The sequence below is a fragment of the Micropterus dolomieu genome, linkage group LG23, assembly GCF_021292245.1.
Source record: "Micropterus dolomieu isolate WLL.071019.BEF.003 ecotype Adirondacks linkage group LG23, ASM2129224v1, whole genome shotgun sequence".
Lineage (NCBI taxonomy): Eukaryota > Metazoa > Chordata > Actinopteri > Centrarchiformes > Centrarchidae > Micropterus > Micropterus dolomieu.
Genome location: NC_060172.1, coordinates 34,419,532 through 34,442,900, shown reverse-complemented (window position 1 = coordinate 34,442,900; position 23,369 = coordinate 34,419,532). Strand labels below are relative to the sequence as shown.

General features: G+C 38.5%; 1 protein-coding gene across 11 annotated transcripts in view; it reads left to right on the top strand.

Moving 5' to 3' along the window:
- The window catches only part of LOC123963270 (HMG box transcription factor BBX), a 34,701-nt gene extending 12,010 nt beyond the window's left edge, over positions 1–22,691 (top strand). For 7 of the 11 annotated variants that reach the window (XM_046039996.1, XM_046039991.1, XM_046039990.1 and 4 more), the window contains exons 3-17: positions 2,474–2,645; positions 2,746–3,003; positions 5,334–5,538; positions 5,619–5,686; positions 5,821–5,895; positions 6,660–6,740; positions 8,820–8,885; positions 12,346–13,198; positions 13,299–13,431; positions 13,597–13,686; positions 14,516–14,667; positions 14,884–14,973; positions 15,472–15,666; positions 17,572–17,764; positions 18,591–22,691. In XM_046039996.1, the coding sequence (XP_045895952.1) occupies positions 2,487–2,645; positions 2,746–3,003; positions 5,334–5,538; positions 5,619–5,686; positions 5,821–5,895; positions 6,660–6,740; positions 8,820–8,885; positions 12,346–13,198; positions 13,299–13,431; positions 13,597–13,686; positions 14,516–14,667; positions 14,884–14,973; positions 15,472–15,666; positions 17,572–17,764; positions 18,591–18,669 (2,697 nt within the window). In that variant the 5' untranslated portion in view covers positions 2,474–2,486 and the 3' untranslated portion in view covers positions 18,670–22,691. The remainder of the gene's footprint in view (positions 1–2,473; positions 2,646–2,745; positions 3,004–5,333; positions 5,539–5,618; positions 5,687–5,820; positions 5,896–6,659; positions 6,741–8,819; positions 8,886–12,345; positions 13,199–13,298; positions 13,432–13,596; positions 13,687–14,515; positions 14,668–14,883; positions 14,974–15,471; positions 15,667–17,571; positions 17,765–18,590) is intronic. The other 4 variants (XM_046039997.1, XM_046039998.1, XM_046040000.1 and 1 more) reach the window with 4 other exon arrangements.
- Positions 22,692–23,369: the final 678 nt, after the last annotated feature.

Here is a 23,369-nt window from a genome sequence, read left to right as displayed (position 1 = left end):
CTTGTTACCCACTGAAAATGTTTGGTGCGTTATAAAACCTAAAATACAACAAATGGGCCTATAATTTTCCTAAAACAATCAATTTTCAGTTTAAACATTTGATAAGATTTCTTTGTGCTATTTTCAATTAAAAATGGGGTTTAAATGTTTTAAACATCACATTTTATTCCTATTTACATTTTAAACAGCCTGCCAACTTTTTTGAAAATAGATCTGTAAGCTGATATCATATGTGGGGAAAAAAAACCAACACTTTTAAGTTATGTTGGCCTTTCTCATCTTTCATATAGACCTACATGCAACTTTTTTCATTTATATCTGTTGAGGTTCATATGCAGTGACAAACATTTTAAATATATAAAATATATATATATGCAAGCCTTAACCTTGGGGACACTTACAGCGACGATCCTTCGCTTACCTATTTTGATTTAAACTTTTTACTTTAACCCCAAAATGATCACTGCTTTGTTGTGTTGCAGCAGTTTTGTCCTCTCAAAATATAGCAGAAAAACAGCAGCTGAGTTTTATAAATTACACTGGCCTATTTTAAGATGAAACCTCATTTCTACTGTAGCGCTCTGATAATTGTAATTACTCCATTCTGTTTTCTACAATTTATGACATTAGTGTGGAATTGTATAGGCTACATGTATACTGCACTAAGCGCCAGCAGCTCTGTGTGACTGCATAGTCCGTAACTGTTTTTACTCGGAAAGATTTCCAACAGATCCTCCAATAAAGTTCTAAATGTCCCAAATCCTGGTGACTTCAGTGACACTTCCGGGAGCTGCTTTATAATAAGAGCACTCATTGGTATCACTTCTTCTCATTGGTCAATGGGGGCATAATTCGGCTTCCTCACTTGCTGCTAGGGCTGGCCAATACGGCCAAAAATGTTGTCACAAAAAAACCATTTCATATCGTTCAATATCAATAATTATCACGATATATGTCAAATCATTCTTTCTTTCAAGTTTAAAGGCAGATTTTTGCTCCTGAGTGAAAATTGAAGAAACCAGATGGTTAATTATGTGGTTAAACTTTTCTTTATGGTCAGAATGGAACACTTGATGCCAAACAGTGGATCGCTTCACAAATCTGAGGTAGAACATTAAAAACAATTATTTTTTTTTTTTTTTTTCAGGCCTCTTTTTTTCAACAAAATAAATATTTTTATAGAAAAATTAAGTGCAAATTTGTTTGTGATTCAAATGAATTAAAGCAATTATTCATTGACGATATATTGAACTTTATTATATTGATATTGAGGAAAATTATCATTATTGTTTTATTGCCAAGCCCTACTAGCTCCCTTACTCATGTTACAATAAACCAAATATAGACAGAAGCTGCAGCTCGGATTAAAGAGACTTTTAGCTTTAAATCAAGCCATTTTCTAATGCCTTCAGCTGCTTCTGAGAGACCGAGATCAGCCCCCATTTCAGTGTTCTGAATTTCTTTCACTAATTCTGGAAACCAGTAATTCAAAAGCTCAACTCACTTAACTTACTTTTGATAAGCGTGTGTGAAAAGGACATTTAAAGTGAATTTATTACAGATCCGCATCTCAGTATCAGAATTGTTAATATTTATTAAGATGTTTTTGAAATATGGGCTTCCGGAGAATTCCAAAATGATTAAATGTAAATGCTCTGTATTTGTATCTTTGTAGTGTTTTGACCACTCAAAGTGCTGTTACACTACATCGCATTCACACATATTTATAATATTACCTAAGTGCTCAAACAGAAACTAACATTAATACAATTCAGGGTTCAGTATCTTGCCCAAGGACACTTACACATGGAGCCTGTAGGAGCCGCAAATTGAACTGCTGATCTTCCGATTAGCAGGCAACCCACTGTACTCTTACTAAGAATGAGTTTAAGGCCAAGATACATTCCCCACCATTTAATTAATGAGGACATAAAAATTCAAAGTACAATCAGATTTCCACCTCTCTATGTTAGCTACGGATTAACATTTCAGTTTTTAATTTCCTGCTCCTTCTCAGACAATTTTATGTTACTGTTGGTTAATTTCCACTATTTACTATGAGATGAAGCCGTGGTTACTTGGTCTGCCAAGGAATGACACGTCAGTGGACATGGTCACGTTACCATTAGTGCAACCACCTGTCGGACACTAGGTGTTCATCATTCATGAACTATAATTAAGGAATGCTCCCTAGCTATTAGACAAAACAGCAAATATCACAACTCTGTGGGGAAATCACTGGACAGGGTTCAGAAATTCGGTTTTTAACGGTCACAGCAAAAGTTTTTTGCAGTCAAAATGTGATTACTAACATTTATATCGGATTTTGCAAAGCTGCTTTAAGACATTAAATGTTCTGGCCAGGTCATGCACATTACCTTACACTATTCAGTGTAGCTTTGCTTCCATTTGATAACATAACTAATAATAGCCTTGGATGGTCTTAAGGTGTGCCCAATCTGCTGTTTCTTAGGTGCGGTAGTACCATGAAGGGTGGAGGAAGGGGTAAGGAGCCACCTGTTGCAGGGGAGGTCACTGGCAAGCGCCCCAAACGCAAATGCCTGCAGTGGCACCCCCTCCTCTCCAAGAAGGCTCTGGATTTCTCTGAGGAGGAGGAAGAAGAGGATGAAGAGGAGCTGGAGAAGGTGAGTGTGTTTGATGGTAACCTGTGTCTGTGAACTGAACAACAGATCACGGAAAACATGGTGCACCACCGCAGCTAACGGTTAATGAATTTGTCATCAGCAGCCACCGCTGTGTGTTCAGGACCAGGGCTCGCAGATGCAGTGTGGAAGCACAACGGAGGAAGTGGAGGAGGACTCGAATGAACAGCGGGCACGGCGGCCAATGAATGCCTTCCTACTCTTCTGCAAACGCCACCGTTCCCTGGTGCGGCAGGAACACCCTCGCCTGGACAACCGTGGGGCAACGAAGATCCTGGCTGACTGGTGGGCTGTGCTAGAGCCCAAGGAGAAGCAGAAGTACACTGACATGGCCAAGGAGGTGGGACTGCGCTTTGACTCTGGCATCTGTACTATTATGTCTAACCGTCTCTTACAGTAGTAATGTTTCAATTTGGTACATTATAATTCTTTCAGTTGGTGCAACTTTGTTGGTGACAAGCTCCTGGATTGTCATGTAGCACTTTACTAGTGTAAATAAAAGTACTATTCCAGCTTAATGTCACATAAGTAGCAAAGCCAAAGCAGAAGAATAATCAACTTAAACAACAGATTTTAAAGGCCCTGGAAACCTATTTCTCAGTCCAGGGCTCCAGACTAACTACTTGCATTGGATGCACAGTTGCGCCTAAATTTTTCATTTAGGTGAACTGCCACTAAATTTAGGTGAACCCACATTTTTCACAGCACCTTCAGCGCCATAACAGTAAATTCTGTTAATTCCCATACACACTGATAGTTATGTAAAAATGACTGCAAACAAGAACACATACAGGTCTTTATCACAACACAAACAAAAATGGCTGCCATTGTAAAAAAAAAAACTAAACAAAAATTAAAGTGCTGACAAACTGAAAATTCTGTGATAGGTCGGCGTGGTAGCATCATTTCCTTCGTGCTCCCTGGAAGTGCAATGTGCTTTGAAGCCAGTTTTACTAGCGGCCAAACAAGAGCGGTAAAACGGTGGATACTTTCTTTAGAGCATCACAACCAATCATAACCCTCAGGATTCAGAATTTGATCCATTCATTCAATAACATTTGGAAAATCTAGAAGAGCTGCATAATTATTTTACCCCCATTCAAGTTAGTGGAGGGCTAAACCAAAAGTTAGCTAGCTCACAGGCAGAAGTCAACAAAGTGGAACATAGAATCTCCACTGCCAACTAACGTGTTTTGCGGTGTAACTGCAGAGCGACACACACACCAACGTACGAAATGCAAGGGTACGTGTGTTGCCAACGACATAGCTCAAGTCACTATAGGAGTATAAATCCAGCGCCCCTCCTCTGCTTTTGATTGGCTCTCACTTTCTTCCACAAATGAGTTTTGCGGAAAACACACACACACAGATAGAGATGCTGCCCACAAAAAATTGTCCTGCTAAATGTCCGGAGCAAATATTGGCATCCTGGCACCGGCTCAATGTATCTGTCTAATGCAGAGTGTACATGAGTATATTAAATAAAGAGTATAAAGTTTAGTTAATAGTATACTGCTAGTATAACAATAATATATTAAATACTACATTCATTATAATTTCAAATAATAGTATACTTTTTTACCACTAGTTGAATATTAAATCCAGTTACAGCTCCAGTTTCATTTCTGAGGGTTATTTTTATAAAATCCTTGTGCAGGAAAAAGGTACATTGGTCTCTAATTTGTACTAACTTGTTAATAGTTTGAGGTTGAACATGTTGAACAACAAAAGCCATCGATACTGCTAACGTTAAATGGCAGCGAGCCAAACCCAAAACCTTCCTCATGTTCTCCCAGTCTTCTTTTGTCTTACCGCTTCAGTTGCTGACGACGTCTCTCTGTCACAGAGCGACCACAGCACCGGCATTTCTCTCGGTGCTCCGGTGGCGAGTCAGGCTATGTTTTGAACGATTAGCAGCGGGGTGGGGAGGGCGTTATGGTAGGCTGTTGTCCTAAAAGTTACTCGCACACTGCTCATAAATTATTTTTCTCATTGTACGTAGGCTTATCTGTTGGGGCACATGCAAGAGGAGAAAATTAGCAGGCTGCAGCGCACACACAGAAGACTTGTACTGTTTTATTAAATCGCACACGTTTTGCAGTTATGTAATCGCACATGACAACATTGCGTTTAGATTAATTCTGCAGCCCTCCTATAGGCTAGTATAAACAGATTGCTCCACATTTGCTTTGTGCTGTTACATTATTTCCCACCCTGTATGTGTCTGCTCTGACTTTCTCCATCATTAGTATGTTTTAGAAAGTGGCCGAAAAGACACAGAATTCCCCTTTAGAATTTTTCCACCTGCAATTTGTTTTCAGAGCAGCAGGGGTGCCTCACATGGAGTAGGCTTGTTAATGACGTAGCCTATCAAAACGATTGAAACCAACGTGGTACTGAATGACATCTGCACTGGGGTGTTCGCTGTGGCTTTACCTGGTCCAAGCTTGTAAGATATCGACCATGTCCACGTCTTGTAACGTAATAACATCTCTCTCTGTGTTACTATGCAAAATTCTAAACTTGGTCACCAAATATACCTGGGTGCCCCGCCTAAGTAAAGTCTATATGTGGGAAACACTGAATGTCACAGTACTCTGAAGGTTTGATTTGAAACCAGGGGCTTTAAGGTTTTGCTTGTAACCAAATCAATTGTGGATGTTGTTTCAGTACAAGGATGCCTTTATGAAGGCAAACCCGGGCTACAAGTGGTGTCCCACCACCAGCAAACCAGTTAAGAGCTCTCCCTGTCAGCCAGTCAGCAACCCCCGCAAAAAAGTTTGGCCCTTCTCTTCCAACTCGTCCAAGGACTCCACCACTGCCAAAAAAGTGCCCAAAACTGACAGCGTGCCACAGTTAAACTTTGCCATGGCAGGTGTGTATAATACAAGCTTGTTCAGTGACAAGATGAAAAAATGTAAGACTGTTTTTGTAACTGCTCTCATTCTTTGTCAGATCCTACAAAGATGGGAGGCCTTAGCATGCTGCTGTTAGCTGGGGAACATGCCCTCACAAACAGAGAGGTAGGTCGCGGTGGGAGGCCACCAATGGGTGCACTAAGTACTGATGTTCGGTACTTTGTTTAGTTTCAAGTTTTTACAGTATGCTTTTGAATTTTTTTTTTTACCAACTAACCTCAGTATTGTTGCCTCTTTAGATCCCTTCCTGCACTAAACCTAGTTTACCTGACACAGCCAGCGAAGGGAACTCCTTTCCAGGGGATGAGGAAGAGGTGCGTTCAGAGACCACATTTCTCTCCTTCCTAATAATATATTTACAGGGAGAAAGTGTGTGTGTCTGTGGGGGTGTGGGTGGGTGTATGTATGTACATTTTAGACCTTCAGGTTGTGTTATCTACCTAAAACAGGTAACTGACTACACAGAGATATGTGCTTAAAAGTTAAAAATGAATCTATTAAGACCTCCAGTGCATCACCATTAACAAACAACATTATACCTCGTCTGGCACATGGTCCCATGCAGTAGACAGTGGTGGAAAGTAAGTAAGTACATTTACTCAGGCACTATACTTAAGTACAATTTTCATTATACTTGAGTATTTCCGTTTTATGTTACCTTCTACTTCTACTCCACAACATGTCAAGGCAAATATTGTACTTTTTATATCACCTCCACTTATCTGACAGCTATAGTTAGTAGTTACTTTGTTATTTATAAGAAACAAATAAATGATGATGTATTACTATAGATTAAGCAGTACATAAGAATCCCACCTTTACTAGCTGCATTATTAAAATTATGCTTGCATGTTAACACATCGATAATTAGAATCTTATATCATAAATGTCATTTTGAAATGGGTTGGTCTATATAATGAGTGCTTTTAATTTTGGTAATTTCAGAACTATTATTCTTGTGTGCTTTTCTCAATTGATGATTTGAATGGTGATTGGCTTAAACCACTGTAACACTGATTTGTTATGTAATCATTTGCAGCAGAACTAATTACTTTTTGCTTACTTTTTCAATCTACAGATGTTGTCTGGGACAATACCGAACAGAGTGCCTGACAATACTGAAAGCAGGGTCAAGTCTGCCCTTTCCCCGCTGGCAGAGGTATGACTGAATTTCAGTTCATAAGTGATGAATGCTCAGGAGAGAGTTATTTATATTCCAAGACTATATCTACAACCTTTCTAGTCATTTTGTGTTATGACAGTATTATTAATATGCATAAATCATACAGTTGTTGCCACATACACCTTTTTCACATTTTGGCATGTCGTAGCATCGCATTTAATTAAAAACCACTGCATTACATTTGGGTGAGCTCTATCCAATGTGAGCTCCTCCAGTGAATGTGCAATATTGACTTTATTCAGTCATTACTTTTAATACAAACCAAAACCATCACTGTCTATGTAATAAATGGCAAGAAAATGATCTGCTTGGATATTTTAGGTTCCCCCTCAGGCCAAAAAGTCTGTATTGCCCACAAGGTATCACATAATCTGCCAGACAACAACACTCGGGGCCTGTACCACTAAGTCACATTAGTAAATTATCCAGCTATCTTTCGGGTTAACTCAGTTTTCTGTTCTCACAAAGCGGGCTAATTTTTAAACACGGTAGCTCACTATTGGAACCTTTGCTGCACGATTAACTTGCTCCTGAGCAGGTTCAATTCAGAAGTTCAACAGCCTGACTACTGACCCATCAGATCACTGGGAAAGTTGAGTCATCATTCCTACCGGATTCTGACAAGAGTTTACAATAAATTAATAAGTAATACAGAGCGATATATATTAAATTGATAGGTCAGTTGAACTGCTTTGCTCTTCAGGATAGGACAGGATTCCTGACTCTTATTTCATCACTACAGCTCAGAATAGCGTGAGTTGACTTTGGCTGCGTTCAGACTGCAGGCCAAAGTGACCCAAATCAGATTTCTTTGCTCATATGTGACTTAAATGTTCATGTTTTTTTATAACTGTGTGAACAACCCAAATGTCATGGAATCTGATCTTCTCCAGTTGGAAATCTGGGAGACTTTCATATGTGGTCCAAATCAGATACAGGTCGGAGTTTTTGAAATATGACCTCAGTCTGGACAGTCAGATCAGAATTCATGTGTCTCGGACGTCACTCTAGAGCGATGGTGGTCACAATTCTGTGCTAGCAGGCGCCGCTGTGAACAGAAACATAGAGGATGGCAGCAATCGAGGTGGTCAGTGGAGGGACAGTAAGGTGACACTTCTGTACAAGCTAAATATGAGGATCGTATCGGAACCATAAATAAAACCAAAGACGCTAACCTCTGTGGCCTTTATTTTTACTTCGAAGAACAGCCTGCTGCATGTGACGTCATATTAATATTATCCCTGACATGGGCTACATTTAAAAAATAATGTGAAGTCAGTCAACAGGCAATAAATCAGAATTGAGCATTAAGACCTGCAGAGTGAACGTAGCCTTAGTGATGATAACTGTAAGATAATACACTGTTAATTAGCTCCCATGATTATAAATACAGCATTTCAGTCGGATGGCCGTTTCATGCATTAACAACCTTTGGTCTCTCCTCTCTGCTTTAGCAACCGAAACAGTATTACATTACTTTTAATGTAATGTATCGTCAATTGTTTGTTTGTTCGTCATCTGACAAAAAAGCAAAAATACTCATGCATAAAACACATTCAAGGCATGTTTAATAATACCCACACTTGGCCTGAGCCTTATGTGAATATGTTGTTTACGTTTCACCAGCAGTTTTTACTGTTGCTATAACCGCATTTTCCACCAGGTGTCACAGTTTCATCTCATAAGTACTGAGGAAATTTATGATTCTGATGATGTCATTTGTATTTACTACTTCCCTACATTTTTACGTGCTCATAGCCTGACTGGAAAACAAAAAAAGAGTTTACAGAGCCAGTTGATAACCAGCTTCATGATACCGTTTTTCCAGGGTCACCAATGTTGAATCTAGGTAACCCAAAGAGAGCCAGACTAAATTGAACTTGCTTTGTGGTACAGGCCGTAGGTGTAATCTTTCTTTTTTTATTACAATAAACATGGTGAAATTTGTTGTAGAAAGTAAATTCTGCTGAATAATAATAGTGTCTGAAGAAGCTAAGCAGTGTGATGTTATAAAGAACACAACAGGTGACAAAGCATGTTACTGTATGTACACAGTCATCTCTCTCTGCGGCACCTGAAGGAAAACCGTGCAGACAGTCCGCTCTCTTCCAGCTTGCTGAGGTAAGGCATTTGCCAGTTTGCACACAATTCATCCCAAGTAACACATTGCAGCTTTATACACTCACTAGCCACTTTATTAGGTACACCTTGCTAGTACCGGGTTGGACCCCCTTTTGCCTTCAGAACTGCCTTAATTCTTCGTGGCATACTTTCAACAAGGTGTTGGAAACATTCCTCAGAGACTTTGGTCTATATTGACATGATAGTAGGGCTGTGCGATATGACAAAAAATTCATATCCTGATATATGTCATTTTATATCCCAATAACGATATATGTAGCCCAGCCCAGAAATCTTTCATGTTTTCACCTGTTCCCCCGCCCCCTGCAGCCGCCTACCAAAAGTAAGTCTATAAAACAACAGTAAATGACCTCTACTTGTATTGACACACAAAAAAACGCACAGCAACTCTATCTTTATACTTACTTTACCTATAAATCATTGAGCTACATTTTAATTAATAAATATCATAGCCAGCAAATACTTTTGTAATATTATGATTATAATAATGTAATAATTACTACTGATTATAATTATCACTGATAATATTAATGGGGGGTGGGTTTGGGGTCCTCTCCCTGAAAAATATGTGCTTTTAACATTTCCTGTATTCTGGTGAATTTATTGAGGAAATGTCTATTTATATAAAAGGAAACACAAAATTCAGATGCCAGGTGACAATTCAAAATATATAAATGTATAGTGTAATATAATGCTGTAAGGCGTTCAGGCATTATGTATTGCTGTCAGATTCTCCTGTAGATCAACTTTGCAACAACACATGTTGAAGTAAAGTCTTTAAATGTGCATGTGGTATATTTTCACTGACAAATGTATTACTTGTAATTCAGTTATAAACTCCTAGACTTTAACAGCTCCTCCAGCTCAGCATGTTTTCTGTGCATATTCAGAACTTTCCTTAACAATCTCTTCCATATATCTGTGTTCTCTGACATTTGCAGAATAATATTTTGAGACAAAAATTGCAATCTAATGAGAATGAAGTCATTATATTTAAACAAAATCAACCTGCCCCTCTGCGGTGCGTTACACTGCGTTATTGCACGAAGCCCGTCTGGGACTTTACTCGAAGAGACAAACTCACTGCTCTTCATCAGCGGTCGAAAACTGAAACCGAAAAGACTTGTGATCAGACATAAATCTCTCATCCACACAAATGTAAACTTCTGCTCTGAGAAAGTTCAGCTCACAGCGACTTCAGAGAGAAAGATCCTGGAGCAGAGAGACAGTCAAACAGACCAAAGTGTCTCTGAGTGAGGAGGACAGAGACAGTAACGAGAGCGACAGGTGTCTGTGTCGTGGTCAGTGTGTCATGTTATTTTGTCGCTACTTTGCGGTGGACTGTTAACTGTTTGTGTAGCAAATACATTGACTAGAAACTGATGGGCAACATTTACATTTAATGTTTTAATTACAATTTTGTTAGGGACAATTCAGTAGTTGCTGACAAGCCCTGAGTTTCTTTCTTTCTTTCTATTAATATTAGCTTTATTGGCATGAATGTGTAACAACATTGCCAAAGCATCATATATACTACATAAGAACAATCAACCCCATACATTTCATTAAACAAGTAATCAAAGCATATGTGTGTGTGTGTGTGTGTGTGTGTGTGTGTTTGCGTTAAGAAGAAATATTAAAAATTTAAATTAAATAAATAAATAAAACAGTAAGTGTGTGTTTGTTAAAAAATAAAAATATATAAAAAAATAAAATAAATAAATGAAACAGTAACGTGTGTGTGTATATATATTAATAGACAAAATTTCTTTTTAATTGATTAAAAAGAAAATAAAAATCGGTATCAAATGTAAAAACAACAATTACTAAAATATCAAACTTTCACAATAATAATAATTCTCTCTCTCTCTCTCTCTCTCTCTCTCTCACTCAATGTAGGCAGGCTGAGTAACGGTGGGGGGAGGGTCATAAGGGAGATAATATCTGGCCCGCGGTCAGATTATGGTGCTTTTGATGGCAAAAAATATAAATAAATAAATTCTTTGATTGCAGTGCTGAAATAGATCTCTGTCATGACAGCAACAGTTACTCGCATAATCACTTCCTTTTTAGTGGTTTTGCCTGCAAAATAAATGTGCGAGTTGAATTAAGAACTTTTACTTTACGACATTAAAGTCTGTAGCCTGCTTGACACACCTTTGATAGAGCCGTCAGAAAACGTGATTCCCCTAAATGTCCTCTGCCTGGAGATACTGGGGAGATTAAGTGTCCGTAGGTTGATTGATGCGGATCCAACACTGGAACACAAACTGCAGCACATGCTGTAATGTGAGGATGAGAAACAGTCTCTGCACAATCAATTTGTTGAAGAGAGGGGGAAAAAAAAAATACCAACTGTGCTAACCTAACACGAAATGTTGTCAAATATTATGCCTTATATTCTCACTCACCATCTAGTGGTTGAAAAATTTTCTCCGATGCAAAACTTATTTGCCGATACCTGCTGTATATCATTACTCCTTCTTCGAACGTATGTATTCAACGTAGTGATGAGTGTCTACACTGCCAGAATTCTACAAGAAGAAGAACGTAGTGGCGAAACACGCTCTGTAGCTCTATTTGTATGTTTTGGGCTACTTAGAAACACGGCAGCGCAACATAGCAACGTCCATGGAAGGGGGAACCGCGGTTATGTAGCTAGAAATCTCTCATCTAAGGTAATAAAACATAGCGGTTTATTATGTAAGGTCTTTATATACACCACTGAAAACATAGTTATGGATCTTATATTGCATTTCTGTCAATAGATCGTCAGAAATATTACACAATGAACCTTTAATATATGTGGAAACTTTTTTGGACTGGTAGCTGGAAGCTTAATCATGTGATATTCTACAATATACTACAACAACAAATAGTACCAGGAATTCACTTATAGACACTATCACTGACAATTTGGCCGCAACATAGCACATTGACCATACACGGTCCAGCTGTGTACTACTAGGTTTCGACCTAGTCTTGTTGTCCTTTTATGCATATAGTACATTTTATAGTTCAAAAGGTAACTGTTTAAAATGAAGTGTTTACTGCAGTTTATTAAATGATGCATGTTGACAGAAATTAAAAGGTTCACATATTAAACTGTCAATTATTGGCATAAATTTGATTATATGACAATCAGTAATACCATCAGTAGACCCACATATAAGTCTATATAAATGTCTGCTTATGAAAGGTAAGGATTTGTAAAGCAATTTCTTTTCACCAATGGGAGGAAAAAGCATTTCGGCATAGAAAGATTTTTAGAACAAAATTGAGGAAAGCATATACGATGCCATTAGTAGACATCTTTGATCATTATGGGGGGGGGGGGATATTGAAATTAAATGTAGAGATGTATTATTTGGAGCATAGATTCTTTGTAATTTTATATTAATTTGTTTAACATTGAGTTTGTTTTGTTGTATTTGCTAAGATGTGCCTAGCATCTGAAGCTGGAAAGATGGACACTGTCGTATCTCAGCCTGAGGACAGCTCTGCTACAGCCTCTCTCCAGCAAACTGCAGTCAAGTCAGAGATCAAGGAGGAGAAAGCAGACACGGATGACTGTCGTCCCTCCTCTTGCACATCTGCCCACTTACCTTTGCTCTCCTCTGTCACTTCTACCTCCACTGATGCCATTCCCCCACAACTCAGCAGCCAAAATGCACGTGTCAAAAACAAGAGCAAGAAAAAAGAGGTGACAAAGTCAAATGATAACGATGAGATCATTTGCTCGGCAAAGAAGGTCATCAAGAAATGTAACCAGGCTGAATCAAATGTGGACAGTGTCTTCAGCACGATTGAGGCAGTGGCCAAAGGAGCCTGGAAGGACACAGAGGAGAAGTCCAAGAAGAAGATCCAGAGCAGTTCTAGGGTTGGAAACTCTGGTGTGCCCAAAAAAAAGAGCAAGCCCAAAGTCAAGACCTTTGTCAAAGAAAAGGAGGAGGAGACGGAGGATGACAGTGGACAGAGTGGGCAGCACAGTTCCTGTGAGGTGGAGATGAAGGACGAGATGACTGACATTAATCCCAAGATGGAGGCAGAAGAAGCAAATCTAGGAAGCATAGACCTTCAGGGCAGCATGGCACAACCCTATCACTCACCCTGCAGCCCCTCGCCTGCTAAACTGAAAGAGGAGGGGAAGGAGAGGTCGAGTGAAGGGACCTGTGAGTCCAGCACAGAGAGCCGCGGCGCCAGGAAGTCAGAGCGGAGCTGTAAAGGTGCTTTGTATAAAACCCTTGTTTCAGAGGGAATGCTGACTTCACTGAGAGCCAATATTGACAGAGGTATCCATTTTAATTCAAGATCAAAGTGATTAATAAATGTAGCGGGCAAAATCCAGTCTATATGTTAGGTATGTAATACATATTAACGAATGATCTGCAGGTAAAAGAGGCGCTTTCCGGGCTTCTGATCATGATGCAAACTGGAGTGATGACAGCTGGACAGTTTCTCAGATGGGACCTAATAACCCCAAGAAGCTGAAAAAGTCCAAGTCCAAAGATGAATCTTCACAGGGGTGAGTCTTGTCTCCTCTTAGCTTATAGTACAACAATTTTCCAGGGTAATGATAGAATGTCTTTGCTTTGGTTCTTATTTTCATGTTTTCTGTCTGCCTTGTATTAAACACGCTTTGGAAAATTTGAAATATCTGACAATTTATATTGTAACACTTGTAACTCAGTGTAGAAAGACAGGGCTGCAGCAGTGCTGTCTGTGTGGACACGACAGCAGGAGAGCCGCAGCAGTTCAGCGAGGTAGCCGTCCAGCACAGGTAGAGTTAGGTGGTGTGGCCTGGGCGCAATGCATTGCAGCTTACTACAGAAACCATCTTAAACGGTTTCTGAGTCTGAGCCATTGTTATTATTATTAGTTTCTCCCATAGTCAGACCATAGTCACAATTTAGAATAACACCCAGATTAAAAAGTACTATAAATGCACTGTAATATTACATGAACTGGTCGGTGATTTTGAATTCCAGCCAGATTGAACATGTCTGTGCACATGTCACATTCCATTATAATTACACCACCAATAATCTAGTAATTTCATCATTCAAGTCACATCCGGAAAGACATTGTACATGTACAAGTTTGTATTACGGAGTTTTTATGTAAAGAGTTGTGTTTTTGGTTGAGTTTCATCCTCTCAGTAGCAGAAGTAACAAAATAAACAATAAATTGCTAAACTGATAACAAAATTTAGTCCACTCGTGATGAACAACTTGACAAGCCTGCTGGTGATGAATGGGTTTCCTGCAGAATAGCCTTGTGTACAAAATCTTTTTTTGTCCAAAACTTACGGTACTGACACTTTTACAAAAAAGCTTTGGATTTTAAGGAGTTTAATCATATTTTCCGTTAATACGTCATATTAAATGGTAATATGGAAACTATGCCGCACACATTTGGAGTATGCGTATCACTTTAGTGAGAAGGAAAGTAGTTTTGATGCTCTTGCTGTAGGTCTACACCAAGACACTTTACCCATTGCTGTAGAGAAATGTACTTAAAAGATTGCTTAGCATCTGCTTTGTTTTTAAGGTTAGATTAGGCTGTTGATTATAGTCTCACCTATTTAAACATTTAACTTCACTTGTCAGCCTAGGGAAACTGGAGGAGGAGTTTGAAAGGAAGTTTAACAGCTTGCCACAGTATAGCCCAATGACATTTGATAAGAAGGGGGCTGCTGTCGCAAAAAAGAAAAAGATGGACAGCACCACTGTCCAAGGGGAAGTCTCCAAAGCTGGAAAAGGTAAGAACAAAATCAGAAATTTCTCTACTTAATTAACACAATGACTGTTCTTTAATATCCCTTCATCTCATCCATGGTCCACTCTGCACCTGTTTGTAGAATCATGTTTTCCACACTTCTGCTGTTCAGGATCTCTCTGTGTTAAAACAAAAACATTTGGACTCCATAACATAGCATTTCCATGCTCTTTTTTTCTTTGTTTTTTTGCTATATCAGGGCCATCTCCATCTCAGAAAAAGACTTCATTCCACAAGATTGTTAGGAAGCACAAACACAAAAAGGACAAACCAGGTGCAGTGGACAAAGGTGAACTAGAATGTTGATGTTTGTGCATTTTAAAGCAGGGATATGAACATTTTCAGAGGTATACAACATAGTCCTCTAACAGTTACCCAGTACCACATTTCTGTTTGAATATCTACTTTATTGCTTTAAATCCCCTTTGGTGAAAAAAACAACTTGAATTATAGAATTTACCTTCAAAGCCCCAAAGGGGCAATTATCTGTAGTAAACCAGGCTTAGCTACCCAGAAGAAGAGTCTTTGTTGAGATTTAAAGATGTATGTACTATGTACTGTAATTTTCCATCTTGCACCATTTATATTATGAAGACATGGATATATTCATAAGAAATATTCATGAAGAATTTGCAATACACTTTTATCTGGTTAATCACAATGATACTGAACAAATTAATAAAGAGCTGTTGTCTTTGTAACTCACCTCCTTAATAAGAGGACTGAATTTTAATTACTGCCTATGTGCAAAGGTCAAAAATCTGTTCTGATCTTTTCTCCACAACAGTGGTACAGAGTGATTCCACCTTGCTGGATTCAGCTTCAAAAGCCAAATCATGTGCCCCCATTGCCATATTGTGCCCAGATGTCCAGGGCAACACTAGTATGGAGATGCTAGTTGGTAGCCAAAAGAGGAAGGCTAGGAAGACCAAGATCACACACTTGGTGCGCACCGCTGATGGCAGTGTGTCTCCAGTCGAGGGTGAGTGATGAATGATTGAGCAATTGATCAGTAAGTGTTGGATTAGAAACCAGCTCTGTCTCATGATCATAAAGAGTCCCATGTTTTAGCCAGAACGTACCATTGTATGTTAAAATTATAAATACTTTAAATAGAACTAGAATAACTTGTTTCTTGTTCAGTTGTTGGATACTATTCTTTTAAATGTTATTTATTTTTATTTCTTTACCAGTTCACTCTTCCTTTACGAGCTGTATTTAAAAAAAAAAAAAAAAAAAGGACTAAGGTAACTGGAGCTAGAGACAAACTGTCCAAAAGCTATTAAAGCTAAAAAGATTACTTCAAGCCATCATCAAAAGTGACATATTCAAAATAAAGCTGCATGTTAAGTTGAAATTGGTCAATACAAAGTGTTTTGCCTGGACAAGTTATGTGTAAATTTGTACTTATACTTGACATATATGTTTTTGCTTTGGATGGGAGGCAAGTGACAGAACTCTGAAAGTCACATTTAATACTTAATAAAGTAAATAGATACTAAATAGAACAAGTTAAAAAAAAAAGTAGTGACTTTTCCTAGCATGGCAGACACTGATGTATCAAAATGTTTTAAGTGAAAGTATTAAGTTCCTGTTTCATAGATCTGAAAAAGAAATACAAATGAAATTAAAGCTGCAAGCGGTGATGAACAGGCCCTCGCTTCGTCGGGTCGCACCGCGGCCCAATTGCTGAAGGTTGGTAGACATGGCCTTTGATTATCACGCGTATTGGACGCCTCACAAAGGAGTTAAACGTCACGTGCTGTGTCCCCTACCCACTAGTTATATATAGTTATACAGTATTATAACTATACGCCGCAACATGGCAACTTCCATGTAAGGGGACCCGCGGTGTATGTAGATGATTGTATTAACGATTCATTATGTAAGGTTTTTATAGACCACTCAAAACATAGCGATGGATATTATATTGCATTTCTGTCAGTAGATTTTCCTAAATATTACACACTGAAACTTTAAAGTACAGAGCCTGTAAATTGTGAAAATGGTCTAAAATCGCACTTTGAAATCAAAAGGGCTGACTTCCTGTTGGGTTTAGAATATTTTTTTGTGTGTCATTGGATGATACATGTGCCACAAAGTGTATACTGTCATGGAAATTATATTCCTGGTGAGGGGTTGAGCAAAGAATTGAGTAACAACCAACTGTTGTCTTTGAAGAATTTATATAACAAAAGAGAATAAACAGAGAAGTACTAAAACACATATACAGCTGGTCCAGAGACCTGCCGCCTAGGGCGGATTCGGGCGTCTGGCCCCGAGCAAAGGGATGAATTATCATTTACACGGTCTAGGTTTCTATGTTTTGGGGAACAGAGATCCTATCTCAGCCTTGAATGAACATTCAATGAGAGGAGAGGAACGACAAGAGAGGAAAACACCAAAACAATCTCACAGCTCTGCCCTAAACCCTAGTAAATGTGGACAGACCAACATAAGGAGTATAGGAGAGGAAAGGTTAAGGATAAAAACACAATGCATATCTATAACAATAATAGTAATGATAATATTAAAAGATCATGCATAAAAGATTCAATGTAAGAGGACACAAATTTCTGACATAACATATACATCGAGGTGAAACATAGCACGGATCCCCCGTGCTATGTTTCACCTCCATTTCGCTTCATTGAAATTTTATAGGGGGAGCATTTGCCATGCTCGAGACCCATATGAGATGTACATTTTCGCCAATTCTGACATGTGTGCAAAGTTTTCAAGCACTTTTAGATAGCAAAAATGAATAAAAAAGAATATTTCCTTACATTACAATGGTATCCTCATGTTTCGTGCTGGGACCTTAATGATCTGCTAATGTCATTTGTAATAGTGTTCCTGAGAATTTTCTTTTTCTTTTTTGTAACAGAGGACAAAACTAGGGACCTGAACCAGGAACAGGATAAGAAGCCATTACCCCAACCGAATTTATGCAATGAAAAAGGGTGCTACAGTAATCCCAGAGATGAGGAGGCAGAGAGGAGCACCACACCGCAAGAGCTACCTGCTTTCTTCAGCTTGGCAGCCCTCGCTGAAGTAGCAGCCATGGAAAACGTTCACAGGTACACAAGCAGCCTAGCCTCTACACAACAGGTCATAACACGCAATGTGTGCTTGTAAACCCCTTTATGTGCCCATTCACAATTATGTTAAATGATTTATACAACCCCCCGCAACCCTGTATGCAGGATAAGCGGTTGACGATGGATGGATGGATGGATGGATGGATGGATGGATGGACTTATGCAACCACTAGATGTTATAGGCTGTAGAAATATTTTTAAAAAATTTTAGTGACACTAAAAATATCTGCCTCATCCAATAAAGTGGGCATGATGCAGGACGCACTCCTACGAGCAGATTGACATTCTGGTTTTCTTCGCACTACACCTATGTGATTACTGTAACACCTGACAGTGCAACATCACCTATAATGGAATGTATTCTCTCCATCTCCATGACGGTCACATTGACTTAACTGCCTCACATTTTAGTCATGGACCACTTTGCTTTAGCAAGATGTTTTTTTGCCATCGTTTTTGGGAATGAATATAGCAGAACAGGTAGCCTTATATGGCAATTTCTTAGCATACAAGCAAGTTTGTGCAGGCCAGATGGGTGAAACACTCAAACAAATCTCACAGGCAAAAGTAAGTGAGGTTTAGAAGAAGAATACGGAAACCATGTTGTGTCAGTTCTCATCAAGTAATCCACTATAAATTAGCACCGTTCTCAAATTAAATGAACACTCTGCACCTCAACTCTGACGAAAAAGATAGCAGGCACAGCACTTTAAAGCAAAGCTTTGTTCCATATATGCTGTCATTTGAAAAAGACACTTGTTATTTGTGTGAAACATTCTTAAGTCTCGTTTGATGTCTGTTTCAGAGGCCAGAGAGGCTTGGCTGAGAGTCAGAAGAAAGATCTTAACCAGACTCCGGTCCTCATCTCCTGTGCTGATCAGTGAACTCTACTGCTGTTATGAGAGGCCACAACATGGACATTGGCAGTGGAGCTTTACTGTCCTCAGTGGTAACCCCATGCTGTAGGGAGACTTGATCAGGAAGCTTTGGACAGACTCCACCTTCCCTTTGTGGTGAATTTGCTTGAGCTCGGGTTCATGGGGACAGGACCCTCCTCCTCCTCACCGCTCCTCGCTATCTCAGTGTTTTCCCCAGAAGCCTTCTGTTGGTTTGAGGGAGGATGCCTTTCTGAACTCCTCTCACCCCCCTTAGATGCCCTGTTAGGGCCTGTGGAAGAACCAAGCTGTCTCCCAGTGCATGGCTTCCCTTATAGAGATGGTTGTCATGGGTTATTGTATACTGTTTTGTCAAATAGAGGCCATTTTTAAGGTCAAGTCTTGCGATTTAAAAATAGCATTTTAGGTAGGGAAAAACCCAACACTGCATTCGTTTTATAGACGAACACAGCTTTCTGTTACCTTTTTACCTCACACACATGCCTACTGAAGAGTTCCCTCCACCTGTGGTAGAATACCTCTGTATTTAATAGCTCTTATCCCTTCATTCCTTCCAGCTTCAACCCAAAATGGCTTTAACCAGGGTAAATGATCATGATGGATAGACTCCCATTACCAACTACTTGCTCAGTGTTTCCCTGTGGTACACTAATACGGTGTACTCAAACTGCGAAGAAATCATGGTTGAGTATTTGATATGTAAGTTAAGATGATGCTACTGTAAAACAGTATGTGGTAGCTACAAATAATCATGTTAGACTGAATGTGTAAGTATAGACCTGTGCGTACACTGGCACCTGAACTGGAGTTGACTATAGCTGAGGGTTTGTTTGTCTGGTTTATCCTTAAGGAGTAGGTTCATTGTCCCTGTCAGGCTAATGACAGTAGGTTGGCTGAAAAACTGCTTCTTGTGATGGAGAGATTGTATGAAAGTGATTCAATTATAGCCTTAACCCTTTCCACCCAGACCCGCTTTGCCACCACAAAGCCCTAAACCAGCTTGTTGCTCAATGCCATCACAGTCCTAAAGTCAGTGTAAACATTTTTGGATAGTGAAATGCAGTTTTTGTCAATACTTGATCTTATTGCAGTTTGCGTAGCAATTAGAAAGGTTAATTCCTTGTGTGCAAACTTATTTTATTGGAATAGGTGTTTTATTTTGTTTTATTACGTAAACACTGCACTAATTTGTAGCTGATATTTGAGTTGCTCTTGGAAGAGTGATAAAATGCCTTGTCTCCACCGATCAGTGTTCTTACACCATAGCCTCTCAATAGTGTCTTCAGTGTCCTCGGGACCTGGCTAAAGCCAGCTGCAAGCTCTAGTGTAAAAGATCAGGAATTTGTTAATCCAATCATAAAATGAGATATTTGGGGAAAAAAAACAATACAGAAATAAAATCGCTGTTTCTGATTTCCTAGAGAAACAAAAGTTTGATGTGTTGAAATCGGACCGCACTATGCTATGGTTCCACTCAGAGCTAATGGAGACAAGGCATTTGATAATAATTTCCCCATTTGTTTCCTATTGGCCTTTTGAGATTTTATTGCATTGTAATGGTCTACTCAGAGGTCACATGTAATCAATGTTTTGATTTTTAGAAGTATTTATATTTAGATGCAACTTTGTGTTCTTTATTTTTGGCTTTGTTTTAATGTATTTTGTTTTTGTTTTTTTGCTTTAATGTTTAGTCAGAATCATTCCATTTCCATGCCTTTGTCTGCCACACTTTTGTTTACAGTTCATCAGCTATAGTAGTAGTGAGGAAAAGTAAGGACAGATGCAGTTAAGCTGCAGGTTTGTGGTCTTCCCGAGGGTTTGTGGAACATAGAAAAGCTGCCACAGGCTAATAGAGGTTAACTGAGAGCTACAGAGACTCCCCCACAATACCCCACCTCCTTCCTAGCAACCTTTGTTCCTCTGTGTAGACCAATACTTAATTTATCACATTTTAGATGAAATCACATTTATAACTTTTATATCTCTTTGTTTTCTGTTTGACCATTCTTCTGTTAAAGTGTGTGCATTTATAATGCTGTTTTAACTAGGTCCTTTATGATCAATGGTTTTTCCTGAAGTCAAGTTTACTGGAATAAGAATGTTGTCAAAAAAGATCAAGCTCATAGATGACGAATGCATCTATGCTTACCTGCTTAGAAAACTAGCACTGAGATAAAATGCACCGTCTCTAGACAATGAGCTTGGCTTTTAACCTCTGGAGGTGTGTAATTGACTGCAACTCCAACACCATTTCTTGGAGATGTGTTAAGATGTGTTCAGAGCGCTTTCGGACACATAATGACAGGACAGACAAACAAGAAATGAATGGGTCTTGAAGAATGAATGCATCTTGAAATAGTGTTTTTCCAAAATCAAGGCATTGTTACGTGGTAATAATGTTTTGCTTATGTAGGCCCTTATGTGCAATTAGTGCAACATATGCAAAAAATCAATAATTCCTCTAAATTTGTCCTTAAAATCTAACAAACTAACTGCAGATGTTTCCAAGTTAAGTTTAAGGGAACCACAGTATGCTTTAGGATAATCCTAATAATAAATGGTATATATATTTTTTCAGATATGAGAAAGCTACATTAAGGATGATATCATCCAAGCAGTAAACTGTATAGTTCTTCCACTGGTGGCAGGGTCAGTGTAGTTCTTTGCAAAGACAAAGAAATTGTCTTCCCCCAAAATAGAGATATATTTGCATATAGCAAGTGAGTTTAATGACATTTGCCAAAGAAAAGGGAAAGGTATAGTCAAATGAAAATCCTGTGTAAAAATGGAAAAAAAAAGAAAGCTAGCATAACAGTTGCACTCTCGGTATGTAAATCTTCAGGTAACAATATCAGCACAATTCATCCTGTGTACCTAATGGGATTTCCTTAGTGTTTAAGCCCAGAGTTTGAATGAAGTGCAACAAAAGGGCACCACTCAATGCCTCTTTTAATATACAGTATTTGCACCTTATGACCCAAACCAAAATGATCATGGTCTTTGAAGAAAATATAGAATTTGTACCCACTCTGTGGAAATTATGCATTTTAACTATTATTTATGTGAGAATCCAGTCAATAACAAATCCACACATCTACCAAACAGCCATAATAATGTCATTGCCCCATCCCCTCACTTTTTCTATCTAGAAAATGCTTCTATAAAGTTGAAATTCCTATATTAGTTACCTAAATGACTATTATACCCTTTGTGCTAGTACTGTCTTCTTGAATGTAATCATTTTGTACCTGTATTTTTCTAATTCAGTCTTGATTGTACTGTATGTATGCTATGATGGTATACTGTTCCTTAGGTGCATAGTTTGTTACAACCATCGGTTCTCATGACAGGATAGCTGCTGCGCTGCAAACTCAATGGAAATGTGTGGGGGTTTTAAGTCTGCAGGACTTAATGTACCATGTGACCATCCATGAGACTGATAACTGAGAGATTCTTGCTTTTTGAATGGTAGAACAATAGCTTTCCCTGGTTTGCTACTTTTTCTTTTTCCTTGCAGTAAAAGTTAAAGTCTGTTCAGGACAGTTTATAAAACAGGGACGCTCCTGCAATCAGATAGAACAATTGAATGCTTGAGTTTCAACATATTTATTACTGTTCCTTTTTATAGGTTTAGCTGAATAAAAACAATAAAATATACAACTGAATATGCATCCATTTATACATGAACATGTATAAGATTATCTACCCTTTACTGGAATGTAGATCATGGCTTCTCTTTGTTTGTTTTTTTGTGAAGAAGAATTTATGTTCTTGGTGATCCTCATGGCAGAGATGTTCTTTTGATTGTTACAGCCCAGTTGTTAAATGCAGCCATGCCTTACAGGAACCCCTGCTTAGTGAGGGATCCCCCAGCCACCCACCTCCCCACCCCACCCATAACTCTTATGTCATAACACTGTTTGCTGATGCAACTATTATTCCTTTTACACTTTCTGCTGACGCAACTATTACTTCTTGAACACCTATTAAAATAACATCTATTATCTGTACGTCTGTGTGAAAATATTTTTTTCTTTATGCTGATTTGTTAAATACATTGTTTCTTTCATTGAACGGTAATTAGCACCTGCAGTTGGACCAGACATGGGTCATTATTTCCTCCTAGGGCTATTTTGTAGTGTAGTCGAGTCCTCAAATGGTAGAACAAAGCTTCCACAGATTATTATTAATATTACTTATTAATATTTTATTTATGTTAACAGAATGTTTCATAATATATACACAACCAGAAGTCATTGTGTATTTATTAAGAAATCTTACCATGGACATTTAAAGTGTTCCACTTATACATGTCTGAACAGTTTGTTTCACTCAGTTTTATTAGTATGTGACACCTGGCTCTGATCTGACGTTTATTGGTAAAATCACATTGAAGAATAAGTTGCAGCCAATGTAAAACCATAAGTCAACACAAAGTCCTTTTAAAAAGCACTTGTATTATGTTGTATTTTTAAATTATGAAAATAAGTGCTGAGAGACTGAACTTCGACAATAAACACACAAGGCAAGCTGTTTTTAACATTTATTCCTTAAAACTTACTAGTTGCTATTTAAAAGCTTCTAGTACTTATGTATTAGTTACTAGTGACTATTTTAGTTACTAGTAACTAATAGCACATTTTTGCCATTGAAATCCACGGGGCTCTACTATTCAAATAGTTCCCAGT